Source organism: Balaenoptera acutorostrata, chromosome 11, assembly GCF_949987535.1.
Source record: "Balaenoptera acutorostrata chromosome 11, mBalAcu1.1, whole genome shotgun sequence".
NCBI lineage: Eukaryota > Metazoa > Chordata > Mammalia > Artiodactyla > Balaenopteridae > Balaenoptera > Balaenoptera acutorostrata.
The window spans coordinates 96,906,992-96,930,851 of NC_080074.1; the positions used below are offsets into that span (position 1 = coordinate 96,906,992).

At 44.5% G+C, this 23,860-nt stretch overlaps 1 protein-coding gene and 1 long non-coding RNA gene across 2 annotated transcripts; both read right to left on the bottom strand.

The window, feature by feature from the left end:
- Window positions 1-2,537: 2,537 nt before the first annotated feature.
- On the bottom strand, window positions 2,538-14,305 carry LOC130709270 (uncharacterized). The gene is made up of 3 exons (XR_009009791.1): window positions 14,157-14,305; window positions 4,503-4,656; window positions 2,538-2,831 (listed from the first exon to the last, which is right to left on the bottom strand). It is a non-coding gene; the product is annotated as an uncharacterized LOC130709270 (long non-coding RNA).
- Window positions 14,306-18,770: 4,465 nt separating this feature from the next.
- On the bottom strand, window positions 18,771-23,109 carry CDKN1B (cyclin dependent kinase inhibitor 1B). The gene is made up of 3 exons (XM_007196051.3): window positions 22,169-23,109; window positions 21,498-21,627; window positions 18,771-19,360 (listed from the first exon to the last, which is right to left on the bottom strand). Exons 1-2 carry the CDS (start codon window positions 22,641-22,643, stop codon window positions 21,506-21,508), a joined length of 597 nt encoding a protein of 198 aa, XP_007196113.1. The 5' UTR covers window positions 22,644-23,109; the 3' UTR covers window positions 18,771-19,360; window positions 21,498-21,505.
- Window positions 23,110-23,860: the final 751 nt, after the last annotated feature.

Genomic DNA, 23,860 nt, shown 5'->3' on the forward strand with positions numbered 1-23,860 from the left:
TCTCCGGGTAGACAGAGTCAGAATTGAGTAGAACTCTAGGACACCCAACTGGTGTCACAGACCACTCGGAGGTGTGGGAACCACTGCCCCGCACAACACATCCAGGTTGGTCCCAGAATCTTATAGGCACAATATTAACTTGCATTCCTGGTAACTTTGGCTGACATTTCGTAGCACATCCATTAGCCACCATTTTCACACATTATAATAAGAGATTTTAAAAGCACTTTCAGATACGTTATTTCAGTTGATCATGACAACAGCCGCATGAGGAGAAGTTATTAGTTTCCCTCATAAGCTTAGAGACGTTAGGCTAGGCACCCTACACAACAATAATGACCCAACTTACAAGTTGGTCATGCCACTGAGGAAGTCTGTCAACTAATCAGATCCACCTCCAACCCGCCCCCACTCCCCACGCCCAGCTCTGGGTATATCCCATCTGAAAAGCAATTGGCCTTTCCAGGGCTTAAACCCTGGGGGCCCAAATGACAGGCTGAAATGAAGACCTAGGGCTTAATTGTTCTTTATAGAATCCCCTCCAAAACAGGAACTGAAAAGCAGATGATGAGAAAACTTCCTTAGGAGCTCTTTAATCACCCAAAGGAAATGACTTTTTAATGAGACCCCTCACTAAATAAACAAATTAGCCAACAACACTTGGCTACTGTTATCTACCGACACCTCCCCCAAAGGAAGCTGGACACCCCCTCCCAAGCAAATGATGCAGGAGGGAAGAAACCTACCCAAACAAGTTTAGCAAAGATAAAGCTTTTGATCAGCTCCTTACCTACTTTAGAAGAAGGTGGCCTTTGAGAAACACCTGAATCTATTTGGAGCTAAAAAGCAAAAGAGGTTCAGAGGCCAGCTCATGTTAAAGTCCTTCCTATCTCAAGTCAGTCAATCAATCAATCAAGCAGTCAACCAATCACTTTCCTTGGGCCTTCTCTGGTTCTCCTGCCATAAAATGGCCTTCATCCCTTAAGAAGGGGCTTCCAAACCTTAAAATGTCCAGTGGTTGGTGTAGCCTGCCCCCAAAAGTGTCTACGAATCATAACTAAGTAGCATCCCCTGTTTGTCTTCTTCCCAGAGCAACTTTGTAAACTGATACTGTTCTTTCCATCTTGCCTGAGGAAAGACAGGTAACAGAGAAATACAGAGGTATTCCTGTAGTCATTCCGAGGAGCTTTGTTTTTGTGTCTAATGAAACAATTATTAAAGATTTGGGAATATCAGTTTTCCGTAGACGGCAAGACATTGCTGGCCAGAAATATTTAATCACAAGACCGTCTTCCAATCTGGCAGAAAGTGAAAGAGAATGATTGGGGATCGCGTGTCGCCCTGAGCCAGTTGGCTGTGTTCTCACTGCGATTATTTACAAGAATAACAGGACAGTCTCTAAAGGCAGCCTGAGAGTCAGCAGGACCTAAATTTGAGCCCTTTTTCAGCGGCTTAACGTGACCTCGAGCAATAGCTCCCAGGCTCCGTTTCCTCATCGATACAGCTACTTCTCAGAATTTCATCAGGATTAAAAGAAATAATGTAGATAAATGCCTCAGCACACACTGTGTGTTCCATAAATGTTGGCCACTGTTATAATTTATTTAACTGTAGAGAGAAAACATCTGCTTATCAGACTATTGGGGTTTTTTCCTGTGTGCAGACTGTAGCAAAATGCAACCCAGGCACTTCAGGGAGGTGTAACTCAAAACCGAACATTTGGAATCATTTTTTGTATTTCTTCTCACTATAAACTGGAAATAATCCTATGTGACTATTAAAATTGAGTTGGTAGAAAAAGTATAGAAGTTTGCAACAGATGGTCCAGGCTACAACCTAATATCTATTCAGTTACTTGCATTCTAGTTGTATTTTTTCCAAATGAGGGGAAAGGGTGGTAAGACATAATTAACGAGCAAGAATTTCCAGGTAATACTGGGCACATCTGCCCTTCCACGTGAGGAGTGGGGAGAAAGGCTGAAGGCCACTGCCTTAAGGGACCTTGACATTTGTAGTTGCATTAAGACTTCTAATTCCCTGTTCAAGCCAGATTTAGAAGGAACTCTGGAACTGCCAACCCATTTTTAAGGAAACAGAGATTGCGATATTAAGTTAGTACATCTAGTTCAGAGGGAAGTTATGTTATATTATAGCTACATGATCATGTTTTTGTAAGCCACTTAAACAATAGTAAAATGTCTTCTAATCTAAGAGGTATGAAATTACCTACCCAACCTCAAGATGAAAAGTTTTACTGTGAAGAGACAGCTGCTACTCAGTGTGATTACATGAAGCTTAGAGTAAGTTTTTTTTTTTTTTTTGGCTACGCGGCATGTGGGATCTTAGTTCCCCCACCAGGGTTCGAACCCGCGCCCGCTGCACTGGAAGCGCAGCATCTTAACCACTGGACCGCGAGGGAAGTCCTAGAGTAAGTTAATAAAATAAAATTTTCCCCTTTTAGAAAGTTTTGGCACATAAAATTATCTTTATTCTGAAAGTTACTCCAAGATATCTTTTTAAAATATTATTTACAGTTGCTATCCACTAGTGGATACATTTCAAATGTATCTTGATTAGACAATCACATGTAACAAAAGTTCCTTTCCTTGCAAATGCCTGCAGGAGTTCTGAAAACATAATAACTTCACTTTACTGTAACACTGATACTCTTTTCCGGTTCCAGCTTTTGCCTGCTTCTTTTTAAGATACAAAGAGTACCCATCTTCTCAGTCTCCAGAGCTTTCAGGCCACTGGACAAGAACAGAATGCAAATTACTCAATAACTACATATTTAAGTCACCACCGTATAACTGGAATTGAGCAGAGGTGTCCTGGGGAAAAGAAAAACAAAATCAATGACCCTGTGCAAGATGTGTATTCTCCTCATTCAAAGTCTCCCCCCACTATGTGTCCCACCTGCCAAGCCAACTTTATCTCTTTGTATGCCCTGGAACACCTCCCCTCCCCGAATCAGTCTCTTGCATAGCTACCAATCAGAATAGTCCCTTGCTCAAAAATCCTCAAGGACTTCTATATCAGTTAAGATTCGCATTTGGCAGCTAGTAACAGAGCCCAGAAATAATAGTGGCTTAAACAAGATAAAAGTTTATTTTTCTTTTCTATTAAAGGAATTCTGGAGATAAGCAATGCAGAGCTGGTACAGCATCGCCTAGAGCTCCTGTATCTTTCTGCTCCACAATGCACCTTCTATGCTCAGGAACAAAGGATGCCTCCTCAGGTTGCATCCATCTTATCCACCTTCTAGGCAGCCAGAAGGAGGCAGACAGGCAGATGTCAAACTTCGTTTCAGATGCCTCCAGGGCCTAACACAGTCCAGCATACTTCATGAACCCTCTTTAAATAACTGCTAGATCCACAAATGAATTAATTTGGCAGCAGTACTGAAGCAGGGCGATTTATCATTTACAAAACTTTAGTAGATTTTAACAGTACACCCAGGGCATCATATTAGAAACTATAAGGTGTAAATTGCGACTCTTAAACTGACACCCTGCTTTAAAATATCTCTATAATTCGCTTGCCACGGTACCTGAAATTCCCAGAGTTAGAGATTTATTCTGGGTTGTTTTCTTTATTTTTTTAATTGAAGTATAGTTAATGTACAATGTTGTGTTAGTTTCAAGTGTACAGCAAAATGATTCAGAGATATATATGTACTTTTTCAGATTCGTTTCCCTTATAGGTTATCACAAGGTATTGAATACAGTGCCTTCGGCTAAACAGTAGGTCCTTGTTGTTTACCTATCTTTGTATATAGTAGTGTGTATATGTTAATCCCAAACGCCTGATTTATAGAGATTTATTCTGTTAAGAGACTATATTTGCAGTAAAAGGAAATATGCTGAGGGAGCAAGGAGAGTTCAAATACGTATAAGGCAACTTCTAACATATGGAAATTTATAGCATCCACAAAAAAAAAAATACTCAACACTATCAAGCAGCGTAGAAATGCCAAGATCAGGAGGCATTTCAGAGAAGGATAAAAGCCTACAAACATCTTTTGGTAAATGTGTGAGTCAAGTGATTTGTCAGTGCCCTGACAAGGCCCAAACAGAATAAATAAGTTGAGGAGAAGGAGGAAGGGCTGTCCCGGGCTGGTCAGAGAAGCTGCCTAGTGGCTGTGCTGACGACCTGGGTTCCCTGTGTGCAGCAGGGAGGAGTGAGTGCCTTAGAAAACGGGATGATAGGCAACCTGAGAAGGGAGCAGAAGATACAAGTAAAAAGCGTCTCTTGCCCAATGCAGAACAAGGAGAGTGCAGGTGTCATACAGGGAGGGCCGAATCCGGGAGATCTGGGTTCCAGCCCTGCCTCAGCCACCCGCTGGGTGGGTCACCTTAAGCCATTGACAACCTCTCTGGACCTCAGTTTTCTCAGAGGAGTGGTTTGGGCGAGATGAGCTTAGCGTTAATGAGCATTAAAATGATTATCACTTGATACATTAACATTATTATATAATGAAAATAAAATAACTTGATACTGACCCTCATGCGTCAGTCAATCCAGAAGAGGTTGTTGAAAGTATGAGAATGAGGGGACTTCCCTGGCCGTCCAGTGATCACACTCCGGTGCTTGCACTGCAGGGGGGCGCGGATTAGATCCCCGGTCGGGGAACTAAGATCCCGCATGCATGCCAGGCTGCGTGGCCAAAAACAATGTATGAGAATAAATAAAGGAGTGAGAGTGGGTTAGGTGTGGGAAGACAGGAAATGCAGGCCATTGTGTGGAAGCAACATGCCAAACCAGAGGCATCTCTGCTGCTCTGCTCCAGAGAGCAGGAGACGCTATTCTAGCCGTGAGCGTAGGACCTACTCTAGCAGCACAGAAAGGCCACTTCTCGTGTGCAGGGGTGGTTGCATATTCCAGAGTAAAAATATAATGATAAAATAGCAAACACACACATAATTATTATTTCTATGCCGGCCTTGTTCTAAGTTCTTCCCATATACTATTTTTTTTTTTCCATAGAAAAGTGTTCTTAAGATTGTCAATAGAGAGGAAAAGCAAGAAACAATTAAGGTATTAAGGTACGTCACAGGCTTGGCTCAGGGTCTGTCACACAGTAGGCACAGATCTTTTGTTTTTTAATAGTATCTTTTTTTTAATATAAATTTATTCATTTAATTTTGGCTGCGTTAGGTCTTTGTTGCTGCCCGTGGGCTTTTCTCTAGTTGCGGTGAGCAGGTGGGCTTCTCGCTGCGGTGGCTTCTCTTGTTGCAGAGCACAGGCTCTAGAGTGCAAGTCCAGTAGTTGTGGCTCATGGGCTCTAGAGCACAGGCTCAGCACTTGTGGTGTACGGGCTTAGTTGCTCCACGGCATGTGGGATCTTCCCGGACCAGGGCTCGAACCCGTGTTCCCTGCATTGGCAGGTGGATTCTTAACCACTGCGCCACCAGGGAAGCCCCAGATCATTGTTTTTATTGTTGACAAACAAAAGGTCTCATGAAGACATTCCCCTTTCTCCTCACATGTAACCACCCTCTACACTCTGCAGTGTCCTCGGTCTCCCATTCACCAAATCTCACATTCCCACGGTCACACAAATCCATCAGAAGATGCTAATGGGATTCACAGCTCTTCTCAGGTACATAACTCCAACCCTGGGCCCCAGGCCTCCAGAGCCAGGTGAGGATATGCTAGAGATAAGGGTTTTGTTCCCTCCTTCTCACTTTCCATCAGCAGTTCTCTCTTTTGAGTGAAGACTTGTTTTATTTTATTTTACTGGCAAGAGAGGAGGAAGGGAGCTGGAGGGCAGAAGAGTGAAAGGAAACAGAGAAGATAAGATACAGGAGGTATTTCAGACCTGGGTTTTGGCTGCGGCTGACAGGTAGGGCTATTATTTTTGAGAAATTTGAAAGCCTAACACCAAAGACTGAAGCAGAAACAACTGTGATTGGAGCTGAGAATCACTTAGACCAGCTCCAAAAGAAGCTGAGTTGATAGCAGAGATAATGAACAAACTGTGAGCAATCAATTTGCCAACACCACCTGTAAAAGCTTAACGGACATGGACCAATGCTAGGTCACTATAACAGTTTAGCCAGCAGAGGTCTCTCTTTTACTAATCTTCAATTGAAAAAAAACCAAACAGCAACAAAAATCCCCGTGGGTTGTCCATTTTTATTTTTCCTCTTTTGAAGTCACTTTCCAAAACCAAGCATGTAAATAATGAATCATTTGGCCAAAGTATTTGTGAACACTGAATCCACTTACTCAGTCAAGATGAAAGACTAAAATGCTGAGCTTTTTTGAAGAAAATGATTCCATATTCCCCCCTAAGCTGTTCACTAGCTTAGAAGCTTCACACCAACCGTACCGGCAAAGGACAAAATGTGGACTGGTCCGTAAAACGACACAAGCAGCCAGCTCATTGTGACAATGAAGAGAATGCAAGCTGAATCTGTAGCAGAAGCAGCAGAAGTAAATCAGTTGGCTGATTCAGCAGACCACCACCAGGCCATGGGACTTGCTTGGGTCCTCCTTCAAAACCTGAAATAAATCAGCTGTGACTGGCATCTGCTCTGATGGTCCAAGGACCTCACGTCTCCTTCACTCACTGAGGCCAGAGTTTTAAAATGTTTTTTATATTGTGTATGTTGAGCAGCAGCTCAAAGGTGTGAGCCTGGACTTTCTTTCCCACACCCTATTGGAATGATCCCAATATGAGACTAAGGGTTTTGAAAAGAATTAGACAAAAGGAGGAAATGAGAGAGTTTAATTTAAGCTTAATTGAAGTCACTCTCTTCAGTTATCCAATGGTTTCCCATTGCACCTTGATGTAAAGTCCACCATTCCTAACGTGGTTTTAAAAGCCCATCGTTGTGTGGACTTGCCGCTCCAGCCCGAGCCCTGATCAGCCCTGCTTAGCCCCGTTTGATGCATCCCAGCCACAAGCACCTTCTTTCACTTCCTCAAAGGCCTTCCCAGACTCGGGGCCTTGGGCAGGGCTCTGCCTGGATCACTCTTCTTCCCACTGGTCCCCACCACCAGGTGAGACCCTGTGTCCCAAATTCTTACGGCATCCTGCAGGGCGGCGACTACAACATGGGGGGCTGCAGAAGGCACCACAGAGAGGGATGGATTTTTAAAGGCTTATTTCTTTTTGGTGAACACAGACTGGCCTGGGGTTGGCATTTGGACTTCAGCCCCTGCCTGATACCTCGGCTGGACACCTTTGTGTTGGAGCACAAAGCAGAAGCTCCGAGGTTCCTTCACAGCACTCATCGTTCAGAACACTCATGAGCAACCATGGCGAACACTCATTAGCAATCATGGCTATGATTCCTTGTCCGTCTCCTCCAATGGCCTGCGGCTTCATGAGGGCAGTGCTCCTGTCTGCCATGTTGAAGACACAGAGCTTGGCCCTTAGAAGGGGCTCCGTGATATTCGGGCAACGGTGAAGCAGTGTTTGGCACCGCTGAGCAACCACGAAGTTACACCTTCACATGCCTTTTTCTGGTAAGATAATACATGTTAACGGTTCAGCCTCTACTCTTGTACTATCATCTTCCTTCGACTCCTGTGAATATGTGGTTTGTGGCCAAAAATCAGGAATCTAGCTTCCCTGGAAAATAACCTGATCCACAGGGATGGAATGTGTGATCTGGACTAGGAAACAGGAATCCCAGAATTGTAAGCCAGAAGGAACCTATAAATCATCTTATTTAACTTCTCCACGTTACAGGAAATCATGGATTCGAATTTTCTCATCTGTCCAATGAAGACTGGATGCAGTGATCTCCCATTCCGGGTATTGTGAGGTTTCTAAGTTTTGCCCCAGGTCAGTCCCATGGAGCGTGACAGCTCAAGACTGGCCTGCTAACTTGAAATTTAAAACGATCTCCCCAGCACTAGGTCCTAAGCAACTAAACTATGGCAGGGAGTTGATGCCAAATGCCAAAGATCAAGGAATGTGAGGTTTGGGATAATATTACCAATGGGATCCCATGTGGCAAAAAAGATGGAACAGGCTCAGTTTTCCATGGTTTGTTAAGATACCCCTGAGTCAGTGGGGATGATATTTACACCTCTCATGTGCCCTGGAAGCAACACCGTACACCCAAACACACACACTCCTCAGAACTCATATATGCATTTAACGATATCTGAAACTAAATAGAAAAATGGAGAGGAAATGAATTCTAGAAATGCCTTGTTCTTTGCTAATGTCTGAAAAGAGACTGTATGAGACACAAAGAGAAACTTATTCTGTGTTCAAGAGTTATCAGGATAATTATTTTTCAAATTTAAAATATCTTTATGTTTTTTTTCTTGTTAAAATCCATTATAAAAAATACAACAGGGACTTCCCTGGTGGTCCAGTGGTAAAGAATCTGCCTTCCAATGCAGGGGATGCAGGTTCCATCCCTGGTCACGGAACTGAGACTCCACATGCCACGGGGCAACTAAGCCCGTGCGCCACAACTACTGAGCCCGCGAGCCGCAAACTATAGAGCCCATGAGCCCTGGAGCCCATGCACCACAACTAGAGAGAGAAAAAAACCCCGCACACCACAACTAGAGAGAAGCCCACGCACCGCAATGAGAGCCCGCGTGCCACAACTAAGAACCAATGCAGCCAAAAATTAAAGAAAAAAAATAAAATAAATTTAAAAAAATAAATATTAAAAAAAAATACAACCAATAATGAAATGTATAAAGTGAAAGTCTCTTCATACTCCCCCTCTCAGAAATTGGAGAGGTAACCTTTCAGGCCGGGTCCATGCATATATATGAGTTAAAATTTTTTTTTTACAAAAATGGGATCATACCATAAATATTGTTCTGTGCCTGGCTTAGTATTAGGGACTTTTCCTATTCATACATATAAAGCTACCTGGGGTGTTTTTTTTTTTTTTTTTTAATTATTTATTTATTTATTTATGGCTGTGTTGGGTCTCCGTTTCTGTGCGAGGGCTTTCTCCAGTTGCGGCAAGCAGGGGCCACTCTTCATCGCGGTGCGCGGGCCTCTCACTATTGCAGCCTCTCTTGTTGAGGAGCACAGGCTCCAGACGCGCAGGCTCAGTAATTGTGGCTCGCGGGCCTAGTTGCTCCATGGCATGTGGGATCTTCCCAGACCAGGGCTCGAACCCATGTCCCCTGCATTGGCAGGCAGATTCTCAACCACTGCGCCACCAGGGAAGCCCCTGGGGTGTTTTAATAGCTGCAATCTGTGTCATTCTTGTATATTCTATAGTTGGTTCAATCAAATAATCAATCCTGTAATCCTTTAGCAAAGGGGAGGTTGTTTGGTCATTTACTTGTTTGTTTCCTTTTAAACAAACAGCGATCATTCTGGTAAATATATATTTAGTCATACATGTGATTATTTTCCTAAATTTGTAGAACTGCTAAATGAAAGACTAAACCCACAGTACATAACATAAAATACAATATGTGTGTATATGTGTGTGTAGGAGGGATTTAGCATTTTTCCCACATGATAAGCTATAACCTAATACCAATTATTCCATAATATTGTCTCTCTCTACTGATTTGACATTTCATGTTTATCATATAATAAATTCTGCTTGAAGCCTTTTAAAAGAATAGAGAACTTGAAGGGAAAGCCAGAATAAAGCAATGATTTTGTAGAAACTCAGGTTATCCAACGATATACAGGCATTAAAAGCGGGAATGGATGAGATGTATTGAGAAAGGTCGTTGTACTTGTTTTAGGAGGCTGATTCTGGGGGTATCTATGGGCAAAGTAAGGTGATGCCAATAAGCCAAAAATTAGACAGTTTGGATGAGAGGGATTTCACACTGAATTTGAAAGGTGGTCATGGCTTCCACATATGCAAACTCCTTGCTTCTCTGGTTATCACTGAAGCTGGAAAAAATCACTCAGCTTTGGATAGAAGGTAGGGAAACAAATGTTACACTATCAAGAAACGATAATGGCCCACTTTGTATCTGAGTGACGCTAACTGTAACTCTACCTAAACTTATATATTCTGTATGTAACTTTTATCCCATAGTCTTACATTACAATTGAGCATGTTTTCACATTTTAAGAGACTTTTGTGTTTCCTTTTCTGAAAATTGTGGTCACAACCTTTGCTTACTTTTCTGCTGTTTTGTTTGCTTTTACTCATTGATTTGTAGAAACTCTTTATTTATCAGGGAAATTAGCCCTTTGATATATGGGTTGCCAACATTTTTTCCAGTTTGCCATTGTCTTTGTGTATGGGTATGAGTGTTATTGATTTAGTAACACAAACAAATCTATACCAGATCCTTTCTAAGATAATTAGAGATGGCCCTAGAGTCAACAAATGCCTTTTTTTTTTTTTGACAACACCATGTGACTTGTGGAATCTCAGTTACTCGACCAGGGATTGAACCCATGCCACAGCAGTGAAAGCCTGGAATTCTAACCACCAGACCACCAGGGAACTCCCACAAATGCCTTATTTTTTAAACTTTAAAAAAAAAAAATTGTGGTAAAATATACATTAAACTTACCATTTCAACCAGTTTTTGCAGTATATTCATTCTGTTTATTAAATTACCACCCCCCTCCAAAATTATTTGTTCTTCTTAAGGGTAACAATAGCAGTAATTAAAAATGAGAAAATATGTTTACAAGGTTAGTATAGTGCTGGTTGTGGTTACTTGAGAATCCAAAATAAGAACTGGATGTCTCGGGGAATTCCCTGGAGGGCCAGTGCTTAGGACTCCGAGCTTCCACTGCAGGGGGCACAGGGTTGATCCTTGGTCAGGGAACTAAGATCCCGCATGCTGCGTGGCATGGCCAAAAAAAACCCCTGGATGTCCCTATTAATTATGTAAATAATGGTTATTATTTATTATATACCAGGTACTGTGCTAAGTACTGCACACACATTATCCCACCAAACAGTATTAATAATCCTCTGAGAGAGCTATAAGCATCCTCATTATATAGCTAAAGAAATAGAAACTATAAAAGATGAAGTAACTTGCAAAAGGGTCTCACAGCCAGTAAGTTAGGTAAATAGGACTCGACCCCAAGCAGTCTCATTCCAGAGCCTCAAAAAGGATGGGATCCAGAATCCTGTGAGATTCTTTTAGATGGAACATGGATGAACTTTAAAATTCTTCCAGTACAGTAGTTTCTCCTTATCCGAGTTTTTGATTTTCTCAGTTTCAGTTACCCATGGTTAACCAGCATCCAGATATATTACAAGGAAAATTCCAGAAATAAACAATTCATAGGTTTTAAATTGCAGGACCTTCTGAGTAGCATGATGAAATCTCTCAATAGTCTGGCTCCTCCCCACTCAGGACAAAAATCATCCCTTTGTTCAGCGTATCCATCCTGTATATGCTACCTGCTCCTTAGTTTAGGAAAAAACATGGTATATATAGGTTTCGGTACTACCCTCGGTTTCAGACATCCACTGTAATGGGGGACCACTGTAGCTGCATATTTATTTATTTACTATTATAGTTAATTACAACATAACATAAAATTTCCCATTTTAACCGTTTTTAAATGTACAGTTCAGTGGCATTAAGTACATTCACATTGTTGTGCAACTCTCACCACCATGCCACTGTCTTTTGACTTTCTATGGTGGGTTTTCTATGCAGAATATTTTTATGTCATTGAATTTATGAATATGAAGGGAAAGCCAGAATAAGGTAATGATTTTGGAGAGACTCAGATTATGGATTTTATGTGTTGTGTCATACTTAGAAAGACCTTCCTCACTCTGAGATTATATCTTTAAAAATTCTCTGAGATCTCTTCTCGTATGTCTATGCCTTTTTTTTTTTTTTTCACTCTTTAATTCTTGAGGAATTTATCTGGTATGAAGTGGGAGATAAGGATCCCACTTTATTTATTTATTTTAACACAACAGGAATTTGCAACTAGACAAAATTCATTTTAAATCCATCAGGGTTGGGGGGGTGGGGAGGAGAGGCAAGCAAAGAAGCCAGGAAAATTCTGAAAAAGAGAAGAATAAAGGTACTGGTTGGGGTGTGGAGGATTAGTGCTATGAGTAATTATAACTATTCTAAACTTACAGTAATTAAAATAAAATGGTCCTCAGTGTTTAAACTGATTGAACAATGGAACAAAATAGGATGATCAGATTTAGAATTTAGTGCAAAGGTACAAATTTAATTTAAAAGGTATAAATTTATTGCCATCTTTATCATTTTGCATATACCTATCCAAAAACATAGCACACCTTTTCATCCGTTCCAATCTTCTAATAGAGGTGCAATCATAGAATGAGAAACTGCTCCATCTCCCCACCACCTTCCTCTCTGCTGACAAGTGCTAGTGAAAAGTTACTCATGGAGACTTTGTTTGGGATCTAAATTTTTTTTCCAGAGTCATTCCTAACATATTGGTTCTCCCAGGTTCTCTACATAAATGTGGAAAGCTGTGATCAAGTCTGATTTAATCAGACAGAGCTGTACCATATTTCCATGGGCTGGACCCAAAACAAGTACTATGTGTTACAGATTAAACCATAGGTGTTAGGTGTTGGTAGAATTCTTTAAGGGTTCCTGAGGCTGAGTTTGGGCCTTGATTTAACTTGAGAACTTAGGATGGCAGCTACAAGTTATCAGCTACTCCTCAGTATTATCAGCCACCAATCTCAAAGATGGGGCTTCGAGTTACCATGGGTGTTGGTCTAGAACAGCAACGTCCAAATAGAAGTATATGATGCGAGTCACATCTATAAATTAAAACTGTCTAGGGACTTCCCTGGAGGTTCAGTGGTTAAGACTCTGAGCTTCCACTGCAGGGGGCATGGGTTCAATCCCTGGTTGGGGAACTAAGATGCCACATGCCGGAAGGCAGGGCCAAAAAATTAAAAAAATAAAATAAAAATAAAATCATGTTTGAGTTTTTTTTTTAATTGCCTAGTAACCACACTAAAAAAAAAGTTAAAAAGAAACAGATGAAATTAAATTTAATATTTTTAACCCAATAACCAAAAATATGATTATTTCAACATGTAATCAATATAAAAATTATTAATGAGATATTTAACACTCTTTTTCATACTAATTCTTGGAAACCCTGAGTATATTTCACACATAGCACATCTCAATTTGGACTAGTCACATTCAAGTGCTTGATAGCCACATATGGCTTCTGGATACTGAATAGCATATCCAGATATGCTGGATATGGATAGCATACTGGATAGCACAACTCTAGAAAATGGTAATGAGCAAGGCAAATGGCTTGATTTAGTAGATATCCAGAAACTCCAAGTTTGGAAATACAGTATCTCAAGGGTCTGGAACACACTTTCAAAATCACTAGTCCTAATATTCACTTGATATTTGAATCTTTTCTACAATTTCCCTATTAAGGGGTCATCCAGACTAGTGCTTGACTGGCATTTCCAGGAATGAGGACATCACTGCTTCCTGAGGCTAGCCAGTCCATTGGGGGACAATCTTAACTCCCAAAAGTCCTTGCTAAGGGCACAAGCAGGTTGGATTATGGTGGTCTGAGGAGCCTGGCTGGTTTGGGCTAACCTTAAGGGGTTAGTTGGGTTAGGAAGTATTGGGGGAGTTTAGTACTAAAAAATGGACTGTAGGTTGGACAGGATAGGAACCGTTAGACTGAAGGCTGGGTCTGGACATCTGGTTAAAATCGTCAGCCACACTGCAACAAGAGTAACGGACCCAAAAAAACTGTGCATATGCTAACTTCACTAATCTGGAGATTCAGTGATTTGGAGAATAATTCGAATTATCATAAACTTTTAAAATTTTCACAGTAAAGTGAAACATAACTGGGTTATAAATTAAGGAAGGATATCACTTGTATTAGACCTGTATTACAAATAACATTATCCTAAATGGTAAAGTACTTTATCAAAAGAATCAATTTCAGACCCAGAAATCAGAGGCACTTTCAAAGTCTTAATCCCTATCTCGATTTTATTTTAACATTCTCCTTACTCAAAAACACCCTGGAAATCAGAGACAGAAAACTTTTTTTTTTTAATTCAGTAAAAATGATACTGACTGCCTGATTTTGAAGGATTCTGACTGGGTGACCTTTGAAATAATACAATTTTGCTATAATTGTATTTCTTCTGTTTCTTTTTTCCCTTGGAAATGAGACAATGTTCTTTTCCGGGCTACCTTCACCCTCCCGCCCTGCCCAGTTCTACCTTTCCAAGGCAGGGGAAAGGTGCATCCTCGCCAAGGCTCCTGCCAGCGCCTCCTAGTACCTCTGGCCAGCAGCCGGTGAAGCGACGCGCCCTGGACGTCCAGTAACGTTTTATACCACACTCTGCCCCCGCCGGAGCTTCTCCAGATTGTACACCGAGGCCCCAGGCCCACCCCCCACACGCCCGCACACTGTCTACCGCTCTTCGGGATAAAATTTGGGAACGGAAGCCCCGCCCACCCTCCTCCCTCCTGCCTTCACAAAACCAGCTACAACACCGCACCTCGGGCCGCCGAAGTAGGTTTCGCCACACGAGCTGGGGCACCGTCTTTTTTACGAGAAAACAAGCATCCAAAAGAAAAAAAAAAAAAATTCAAACTGCTCTCGCGGGCCAATGGGGAAGAAGCGGGAGGGGGGCGGAGCCAGCGCGCGACGGGCGGGGCGGGCGCGGGGGCTGGTACCGCAGGGGATTCGTAAAAACGCGGCGGGCGCACGGTTTGGGGTTTTTTTTTTTTTTTTTTTCCTCCAAAACTAGCTAAAGCTCGAGACTCCGCCTGAAGCTGCAGCTTCTCGGATCCACCTTAAATCTTCAGTGGACTCGGCGCAGGGGTCAGTGGGTGCAGCCAATGCCAATCAAGTTTACAACCACCAGCACGGGAGGGAAAAAAGAGAGGAAAAAAAAAAATCTTCAAGTTCCCTGGTCCGCGCACACACTTACACGGACGCACGCACACACACACGTCCACAGGCACACAAAAGGAAGGAGGGGGTGGGGGACAGGCGCTCGAGAGAGAAGGGGGACATGTTTGCAGAACTATCGCTCGAGGCTCAGTGCCCGTGGCCAGAGCGCTCGGGGAAGGCGCACGGGAAGCGCGGCCCGGCCCGAGCGCCATGATGGTGGCCGCGGTTCGGAGCCCATTTTCTGGAGGGGGAGCTGCAATGATGCAATCCCCCGGCCCCGCGTCCCGGCTGCGCGCCCTTCTCCCTGCCTTTTCTTCACGTTCGTTTTGAGGCGCGTCGACGTTTGGCTCCCAGCACGCCTCGATTCCTTTTTGTATTTTTCACTTGGGGATTCCTGCCTCCTCTGTGTGTGTCCCCACGCGAGACAGGCCCGGGACGCGGATGGCCGCACGGGGACTTGAGTGTACGTGTAAATGCTACACTTTCGGTTCTGCGGGGTCTGGCTGGCGCTGACCCACCCCGCCCTACCCCCCCGCGAGCCGAGATCCAGGGGGTGCCACCAACCCCCCCGCCCCGGGGGAGGAGAGGGTCTAGCGTGACCGTGGAACCTCTGACCCAGCCCCCCGCCCAGCTCTGCTCGCAGAATTTTTACCTTAATTTTGGCCGGGAGGGAGGGGAGCGAACGTAGGGTGTGGCCCAGGTGAAAGAGATGGCAAACTTAAAAAAAAAAAAAAAAAATTCGTACTCTGAAAAACAGATCGCAGATCCTAGACGAGCTTCTAAAACACCTTTCTTTCAATTCAAAAAAGCTTCGGAAGAGCAAGTGTCTACGCTAACGAGGGTGAAGATGAAATGGCGAAGGCAGCGTTCCTCGGCAGCCCGGAAAGGTCCCGGCGCGCGGCCGGTGGGCACACCGTGGCCTGAAAGGCCGCCCGCCCCGCTCCCCTCCTGTTGATTTCCACGGTCCCCTCCGTCCCCAGTTATATGCCCCTGGACCCACAGTTTCCTAGTTCTTCCCTGCCCTGGTCCCGCGTACTGGGCAGCGGGGATGCAACCGGGGGACTTGGCAGAGCGGGTGTAAGGGAGGAAGCGACCCCCGCGAGCGGCAGTGGCGCGCGGCCCCTCCTGCGCGCGGCTGCGGCCCTCCTGGGCCGCCGGCGAGCCGAGAAGCCTTTCGAAATGCGCGGGGCTGCGGATCATTGGAGCCTTGGGTGGGGGTGGGAGCGGGCTGCTGCCCTGGAGGGTCCACGAATTCGGAAAGGTTCTCCCCTCCGCTCATATCTTCCCAGCGCCCTGGAGTTGGCGGGGTACTGATGTGCAGGGTCTGATTGTGGAGAGGAATGGGGGTTTTCGCTTCTTTCTTAGCCCAGAGGAGAGATGATGAGGGAGGCAAGTTTCGGAGAAACCGCCCAGCCCAGCTGCGGGGGCCGAGGCGCAGCCGCCCTCCATGGCCTGCGGGCGCCCGGGGCGCGGGAACTGCGCGCAGCGATCCGGGCGGTGCGGGAGCCGGCAGTTGCAGACGAGGAGCTAGACTTGATAGCCTTTTCGTCCCGAGGCTCCAACCAGCCTGACCCCGCAACTACCGCGGCGGGCCGGCGCGGGGCTGCGGGGCAGGGTGTAGAGACGACGGCGCAGTGGCCGGGGTAGCGGGGTAGGGGGTGGCTGGCGCCGGCGGCCGCATCCCCTCGGAGGGACGCCCGCGGTGGACCCTGCAGTCCGGGGTCGGGGAGAGGACGCTCCGAATCCCGGGGACACGTTTGGAGACTTGACATAGAACGCGTGAAGGACCGACACGGTGACTTTAGGGGCTGCGTTCCTGTGAACGTGCCTGGCGCGGCGAGCATCCACTTCTTCCTGGCCCAGCACTCCTAAAACGCAATCTCTAAAAATTCACATTAAAGATGGCTCTTTGGGAAAGAAACAGGGGTTATAAGCAGCAATTAGAAGAGGACTTTTACCCCTATCTGTTAGAGACACTTTTTAAAGTATCCTTTTTGGCTCAGTGAGAATTTACTTCATTATTTCCTGACTCTCCACTCCTTCCTCCCCATTTTGAATTGTTTTTCTTGCTTTCTCAGTCTCTTCCTGAAAAACACCCTGCCTTCGTGTTTTGAATAGAATCACAAAAACACCTTTAGTCTTTAATTAAAATAATACCAACTTGGAAGATGTGGCCCAGCCACCAAAGGACCTACTTTTCCCTTCCTGGCAGTCGAAGAGACTCAACCCTGTTTTTTTTTTTTTTTTTGATAAGCAATTTCGGGTCAAAATAAGCTGAAATTATCTTGTTTAGAGCCCCTTTTGGGGTGCAATAAATTAAATCCAAGTATTTGAGAGAAACAATTCAACCCAAATCCAGATTTTTGCATTTAACCATTTGCAGATTCCTAGAAAAAATAATTCACTCTTACACCTTAGCCACATTTTATGAGAATTTCAAATTGCAGGGATTATCTTAATAAATCTGACTTTAAAATGTCGTGTTTAATTTTTTTTCTTATTTAAATAAAAAATATTTTTGCTCTGTGGATATGGGATCCTCAAACCCTCAAATCCGGTATTCAGATTAACCAGTTTTAGGTTGTGTAGATTATAACCAGGAAATTTAGAAATTGAGGAATTCGTGTGTGATGACCAGTTCAATTTGAAGAATACCTGTTCTATCTAAATTAGTGTGGAATGCACACCCATTTCTAAAGGACCTATATATCTGAATATTTTGGATGAGAGGTGTAGATTAGATGGTCTGAACAATCGCTCTAATTCCTCACAACACTGCATGTGTAAATACAGAATTTAGAGAAGTCACCATGTTAGTTTCATTTTCAATCCTGCAAACGTGTGATCGGTCTACACTTATGTAACAATTTTTGGTTCTGACACATTCATATCCTAGAGACATAAATATTTTAACTAAGGGAGACTTTGACCATCTTATTAATATGAAAATGTGGCTTGCCTACTTTCCACTTCTAAAGCTTTGTCCACCCATACAGAACTAAGTGGAAAAGACTGCTACATTCGGTCCTACATAAACATCATCTGAGTGGTGGGCCTGAATTATCTAGGTGTTTGCCACTTCATATTATATTTGTGGAAATATGACTACAAAGCTAGGTCAAATACCTCAAGCTTAATAGTAAGGTACATTACATACAGTTCAAGTCAACAAATAGCTATGGAAGTTTTCTTTATTGACTACTTGATGTGTAACAATAATTGGCATCTTTTTCACACATTACAAAAAATTATACCTGGCTCAGTATGCAACCTTTTAAGCACAGCCATATTATTTAAAAGAAGAAGGGGGAAAACCTAGTCTACCCAATACAGCATTTACAAATGCACAAAACATGCCGCTTTGGCTTGTATATTGTCTAGATTAAAAAAAAAAAAATCTCTTTTTAACATAAATAAGTTAGTATAATTTTCAGTGTCTTTACAGAGTTATGTACACAGGTACACTTCAAATGGTTTTGTTTCATACATACACAGGCAATGTAAAAATACTGTTTAAAGATGTAGTATCCATTTCACCTATCCACGGGTACTTTTCTCTATACGCACTTTCCTTTAAAAACACCACTTTCCTTTGGGCAAATTAACAAATAGAATGAGCAGCTGTAAATTAAACATTATTTCATTATTTTTTATGTCAAGTTACTTACAGATCTTTAAAAATATCCAAGGATTTAGAATTATTTTGACTGTGTCTACACACCCTGAAGTGAAAAGAAAATTAAGAAATTTTCTCAACAAATCTGATAAAAATTAAATGGTCAATTCTGAGCATTCAGAACTCCCCCCATACATGCCAGATTTTTGCCCAGAGGTACCTGGAGTGATTACCAAACAGCTAAATACTTTAACTGGTAAATTCCAATTTTAAGGGAGACTGGGGAAGCGGGGGAGCACTGAGTAGAGTTTTGTTAAAAAAAAAAAAAAAAAATAGCCATTTGCTGCTACATAACGGAATCATCAGAGCTCCTAAATGAGAAAAAGCTTCATGTAAAAATAAGTATCAATTATCTGCAGCCAGTGTTCAAATTTGGATGATTTTTTTAAATGAAGTATCAATTCTCACTGAAAGGGACCTTACATCTTTAAAGAAAACAAAACCTTCCCCCAAACTGCTTCTCTTAGTGCAAGTCAAATATTTTTCTCCTTGCTCTAAATCAAAGCAAGCTCTTCATACCCCACCCCCCATGCCAATTCCTCAGCCCCCCCTGCCCTCCCTTCCCCAAAGTTTATGTGCTACATAAAAGGTAAAAACTATATACACAGGTAGTACAATGAAGCAAATAAGGAAAAACCTAATTGCACAATGCTACATCCAATGCTTTTAGAGGCAGATGATTTAAGAGTGCCTAAAACTTTAGTGTTATTGGGTTGTTGCTGTTCAGTGCTTATAAGGGATGTCCACTCCGTGGAGTCAGCGATATGTATTCAAAATTTTTAATTTATATCTTCCTTGCTTCATCAAGCAGTGATGTATCCGATAAACAAGGAAACATACTCTCAATTCTGCAAAAGAAACAAGAAGAATTAGGAGAAACGCACTAGAATAACATTGTCAATATATTACGGGAATTATTTTGTTACTGTCTTTGTTGGGAAATATCTGAGCAATGGGAAAGAAAGAACGTACTAAAAGTTGGTGCTGAGACTCATCTCCATCCAACATTTCCTTCACTGGATTTTTACTCTCCCCTGTGCTGTGGACTTTTGTCTAGAGCAGTGGTTCTCAACAGTGGGTAATTCTGCCTCCCCCTCCACCCCCGGGGGACATTTGGCAATGTTTGGAGACATTTTTGGTTGTCACACTGGGTGGGGAGGGGGTGCTACTGGCATCTGCTGGGAGAGGTCAGGGATGCTGCCAAAACATTCTACAATGCGCAGGACCGCCTCCCACGACAAAGAATTATTCGGCCCCAAATGTCAACAGTACAGAGGTTGAGAAACCCTGGTCTGGAGAATCGGGGGTCAAAGATAGTGACAAAGGACAGACACAGGAAAATTCAGAAACTATAACACTTAAGAGTAGCAAAATTTTCTAAGTTTGAAAAATAATTGGAAATCACATTTATGAAGACTATCCAAAGAAAATTCTATTCACTTTTTTTTTCCTCAAAATATTTTAGTCTTAGTCATATACAGAATATACACACGAATGCTTATGAATAGGTCCTTACTACTATTTCCTGTATTCTCTGAACTGGCAATATTTACTAACAAATGCTTCTATGTATGTCAGAATGGGGCCAGATCAAAATCCAGTAGGTCTGATTTGCTGTGGCTCATCTGATGAGCTAGGCCACAAGTCACAAACCAACAAGAGCTGCAGGTGGTAAGGTTGCTTCAGAAAATTTTTTCAACCAATTTACCCACTTCATATATAAGCTGTGATGGAGAGGTTCAATAGCGCCGTTTTGTATAAGCTCTGAAAAATATGTATGTAATGAAATCCTATATATGACGCTGATTTAAAAATTCAACAAACTTGAACCCCACCTTCATCCCTTTTTTTTTTAATTTTTAATTTTTATAGATGAAGATTTTAAAAGTTAATATCAACATCTCTTAGGATCTCTTTATATGCTAGGCTATGAGGGTGTTTTGGAAAAAAAAAAAGAGGACACGGTCGTTGTCTGTAAGAAGTTTACAAACTATTAATATATGTAGTTTGATCATTATGGAGACCAATCCACGTAAAGCTGGGGGCTGAATTATTCAAATTAGCTTTTCATGTTGATCATATTTTAGTAGATGGCAAAAATCTCCACTTCCCTTGTTTGGGGTACACCTACCCCTGCCAGCCCTGATATCTACTATCCATTTCCCTTACAAATATCCAAATTCCCCTGTTATAGCACGATTGGCATACACATGCTGACGTGTTCCTGGATTGCTTACTCTGGCAGTTACTTTAACTTTTGCTTTGCAACTTCAGTGTTATCAGAAATTCCGTCAGAACCTTAGGATTTTTGAGCCTTCCATTTTGGTTTTTTTAAATACACATGTTCCTTCTCCATCCCCCAAACTTATCAGAAGACAGGGAAGTGAGAGTTTGTGAAAATGATAAAAACCAAAGGAAGTCACATACCTCTCTTGTCACGTTTCTAACCATTTGAACAACCAGCTATGACCCATTTGTGCCTCACTTTTCCCTCAAAGTTTGAATTAAATCATTTATTTGAATTAAATCATTTTTCCATGTACGGCTCAAAATCTGAGTCAACCTGGTCTTCTGGGAGATGAATTCTCATGAAGTGGGATGGAGGCAGACCCCCGCTCTTGTTCAGATGGAAAAAGAACCTATTGTTCCCAACATGTTTTGATGGGACTCTCAGAGAACTGACCTTCCTCCCCACAGGGCCTTGGTTACAAGTACTTGCCTGGGACACTTGCTCTAATCATTTGGTACTTCAAAGGAAAATGATCTCAGGACGTAGAAACTGGGAAGAATTACAGTACCTCCACACTAATTCCCAGTCTTCCCCATTCCTACTTTTTTTGACCTCCAAAATATAAACCAAACAAACACCCACAAGCTCTAATCTGCCAGCCACCACTGAGATCGGGTTATCTTGGGGCTTTAAAGCCCACGAGTTCCTGCAGCCCAATTCGGGTGTCACTTCTTTGCTCCTAGTAATCAACCCACCGAGTACTTTACGTTTGACGCCTTCTGAGGCCGGGCTTCTTGGGCGTCTGCTCCACTGAACCCGCGTTCGGGGAACCGTCTGAAACATTTTCTTCTGTTCTGTTTGCTCTTTTGTTTTGAGGAGAGGAATCTAAGGGCAGGAGGGAATTTTAAAAAGAACACACACAAACAATCTTTATTAGAAAAAACAATGGCTGACAGAAGTGGACCCAAGAATCAGAGGACGAAAAACCCACCACCTACACCCACAATCCTGGATCCGTCATTCCCAGTGGCCTTTATGGGCACAAAATGAGGTTGTTTTCACATAACAGAAAGTGTATTCTACGCCCCCAAAGCTCTCTCTCCAAAGCGAAGAGGGAGGCCGTTGATAAACATCCCAACGTTGTCACATACCTACCGCTGGCGAGCGGGGAGGAGCCGCGATGCTTTCAGTTAGAAAAATTACCAGATAACACAGTCTCAGGCTTCTGACTTAAAAGTCATAAACAGACAAGCAGTCAGCTAAATAAATAGCATTTAAAACCTAAGATTAAGAAAGTGCGCTCCCCCAAAGCTAAATCAGAATGCGCTGAAAACAAAGCTGAGGTTAAAGAGCCTCAGGCAGGCAAAGCAGTGCTGCCAACACAGACACACAGAAAGACATTTCACTCATTTGAAAGGGTCATTACCGTCTGTGGCAGGTCGCTTCCTTATCCCAGTGCACTGCTCCGCTAACCCCGTCTGGCTGTCCGGTGCATCAGTCTTCTGGTCTACCAAATGCGTGTCCTCTGAGTTTGCCTGAGACCCAATTAAAGGCACCGCCTGGCGGGTCCCACTGACATCCTGGCCCTCCTGCGCCGGCACCTTGCAGGCGCCTTTGGGTGGCCGCGGGGGTCTGTAGTAGAACTCGGGCAAGTTGCCCTTTTCCACCTCTTGCCACTCGTATTTGCCCTCCAGGGGCTTGTGATTCTGAAAATCAAAATTCCACTTGCGCTGGCTGGCCTCTTCCATGTCTCTGCAGTGCTTCTCCAAGTCCCGGGTTAACTCTTCGTGGTTGACCGGGCCGAAGAGGTTTCTGCAGGCCGAGGGCTTGGGGTACTCCGCCTGTCTGGCGTCCATCCGCTCCAGGCTCGGGCTCCCGTTAGACACTCGCACGTTTGACATCTTCCTCCCCGGGCTCGGCGACCGCCTCTCTTGCGCTCTCGCAAAACAAAACGAACAAAACAAAACGCCCCGACCCAGCCCGAGCCCCTCTTATAAGCCCTGCGACTGCCCTCCGAGCCAAGAGAAACAAACACGGACGAGTAAGTGCCCGAGCGTCAGGAGCGCGCGGGGCTGGGGGAGGGGGCGAGGGGCAGCCCCGGCCAGGCAGCCCCAAGTCCCCGCCGATCAAGTGGACAGGCGAGCGGGAGGCGGGGAGGGGAGGGGAGAGGAGCGCAGCGGAGAGAGGAGGGGGCAGAGCCAGTCCGAGTCCGGGCAGCTGCGAGCCCGCGGGTCCCGCCGACCGAGCGGATCTCCAAACCTTGCCGGCGTCGGAGTCACGGAGCGGCGAGAGAGTGGGGACAGGGGAGGGGGAGAAAAACACCCCGAAAAGACGAGCCCCCTTTTTTTAGTTGCCCAATATGGCGGTGGAAGGGAGGCTGACGAAGAAGAAGATGATTGACACCGCAAGTCTATTTAAACAGAGGAGGAGATCATTGGTCGCGGCGCCGGGAGCCGCCCCGCCGAGGCTGGCGAGCGCGGCCTTAAGGTGGCCCCGGCGCGGCCGCGAGGCCTCCCCGCCTCCCGAGCGCGCCGCCGCCGAGCGCGCGCCCCGGAGATGGGCTGGTCGCGTGACTGCTGGAGGCGCACGGCTGCCAGCAAACCTGCTCCGGCTGGCCTCGGAGAAATTAAAAATAAGACAAACAAGCTCGCCAAACGGCCGGGGAGCCGGGGAGGGGCCTGTGCAGCGAGGCCGGCGGGGCGGCGGGTTCTGGTCCCGGCGCTGCGCGGGCCGGCGCGCGGCTGCTCCGGAGCCCCGACCTCCCGCTCCTCGCCCGGGAAAGCTGGGGAGCTCGAAGGTTGCCGGCAGCTGGTTGTGCGCCTCGCTGGCGATCTTGTTTTCCCCGCACTCGCCCAGCGGGGGATGGGGGCGGGGGCGGGCAGCTGGGGGGAGGAGGTGGATGGTGGGAGCTCGGCCCCCAGCTGAGCTCTCCCCCGGGGCCCCAGCCGCTCGCACGGCGGGGGAGGCGGGGAGCCCCTCGGCCTGGTGCCTTACTTAGGTGGGGGTGAGCAGTGGTTAGCTCACCCTTAACCTAGAAGTCTGTGCTGTTCTAGCGGGGGCAGGGGGCTTAGGGGAGAAGCCACGGCGAACGTCTTTCTAGAAATTAGCCTGGAATAGA

Excerpts from the sequence above, each read along its gene's own strand:
- CDKN1B (XM_007196051.3), bottom strand. The coding sequence starts at position 22,643 with ATGTCAAACGTGCGAGTGTCTAACGGGAGCCCGAGCCTGGAGCGGATG. Across the intron at positions 21,628-22,168 it reads GAAGCGACCTGCCACAGACG|ATTCCTCTCCTCAAAACAAA; the intron begins GTAATGACCCTT and ends TCCTGCCCTTAG.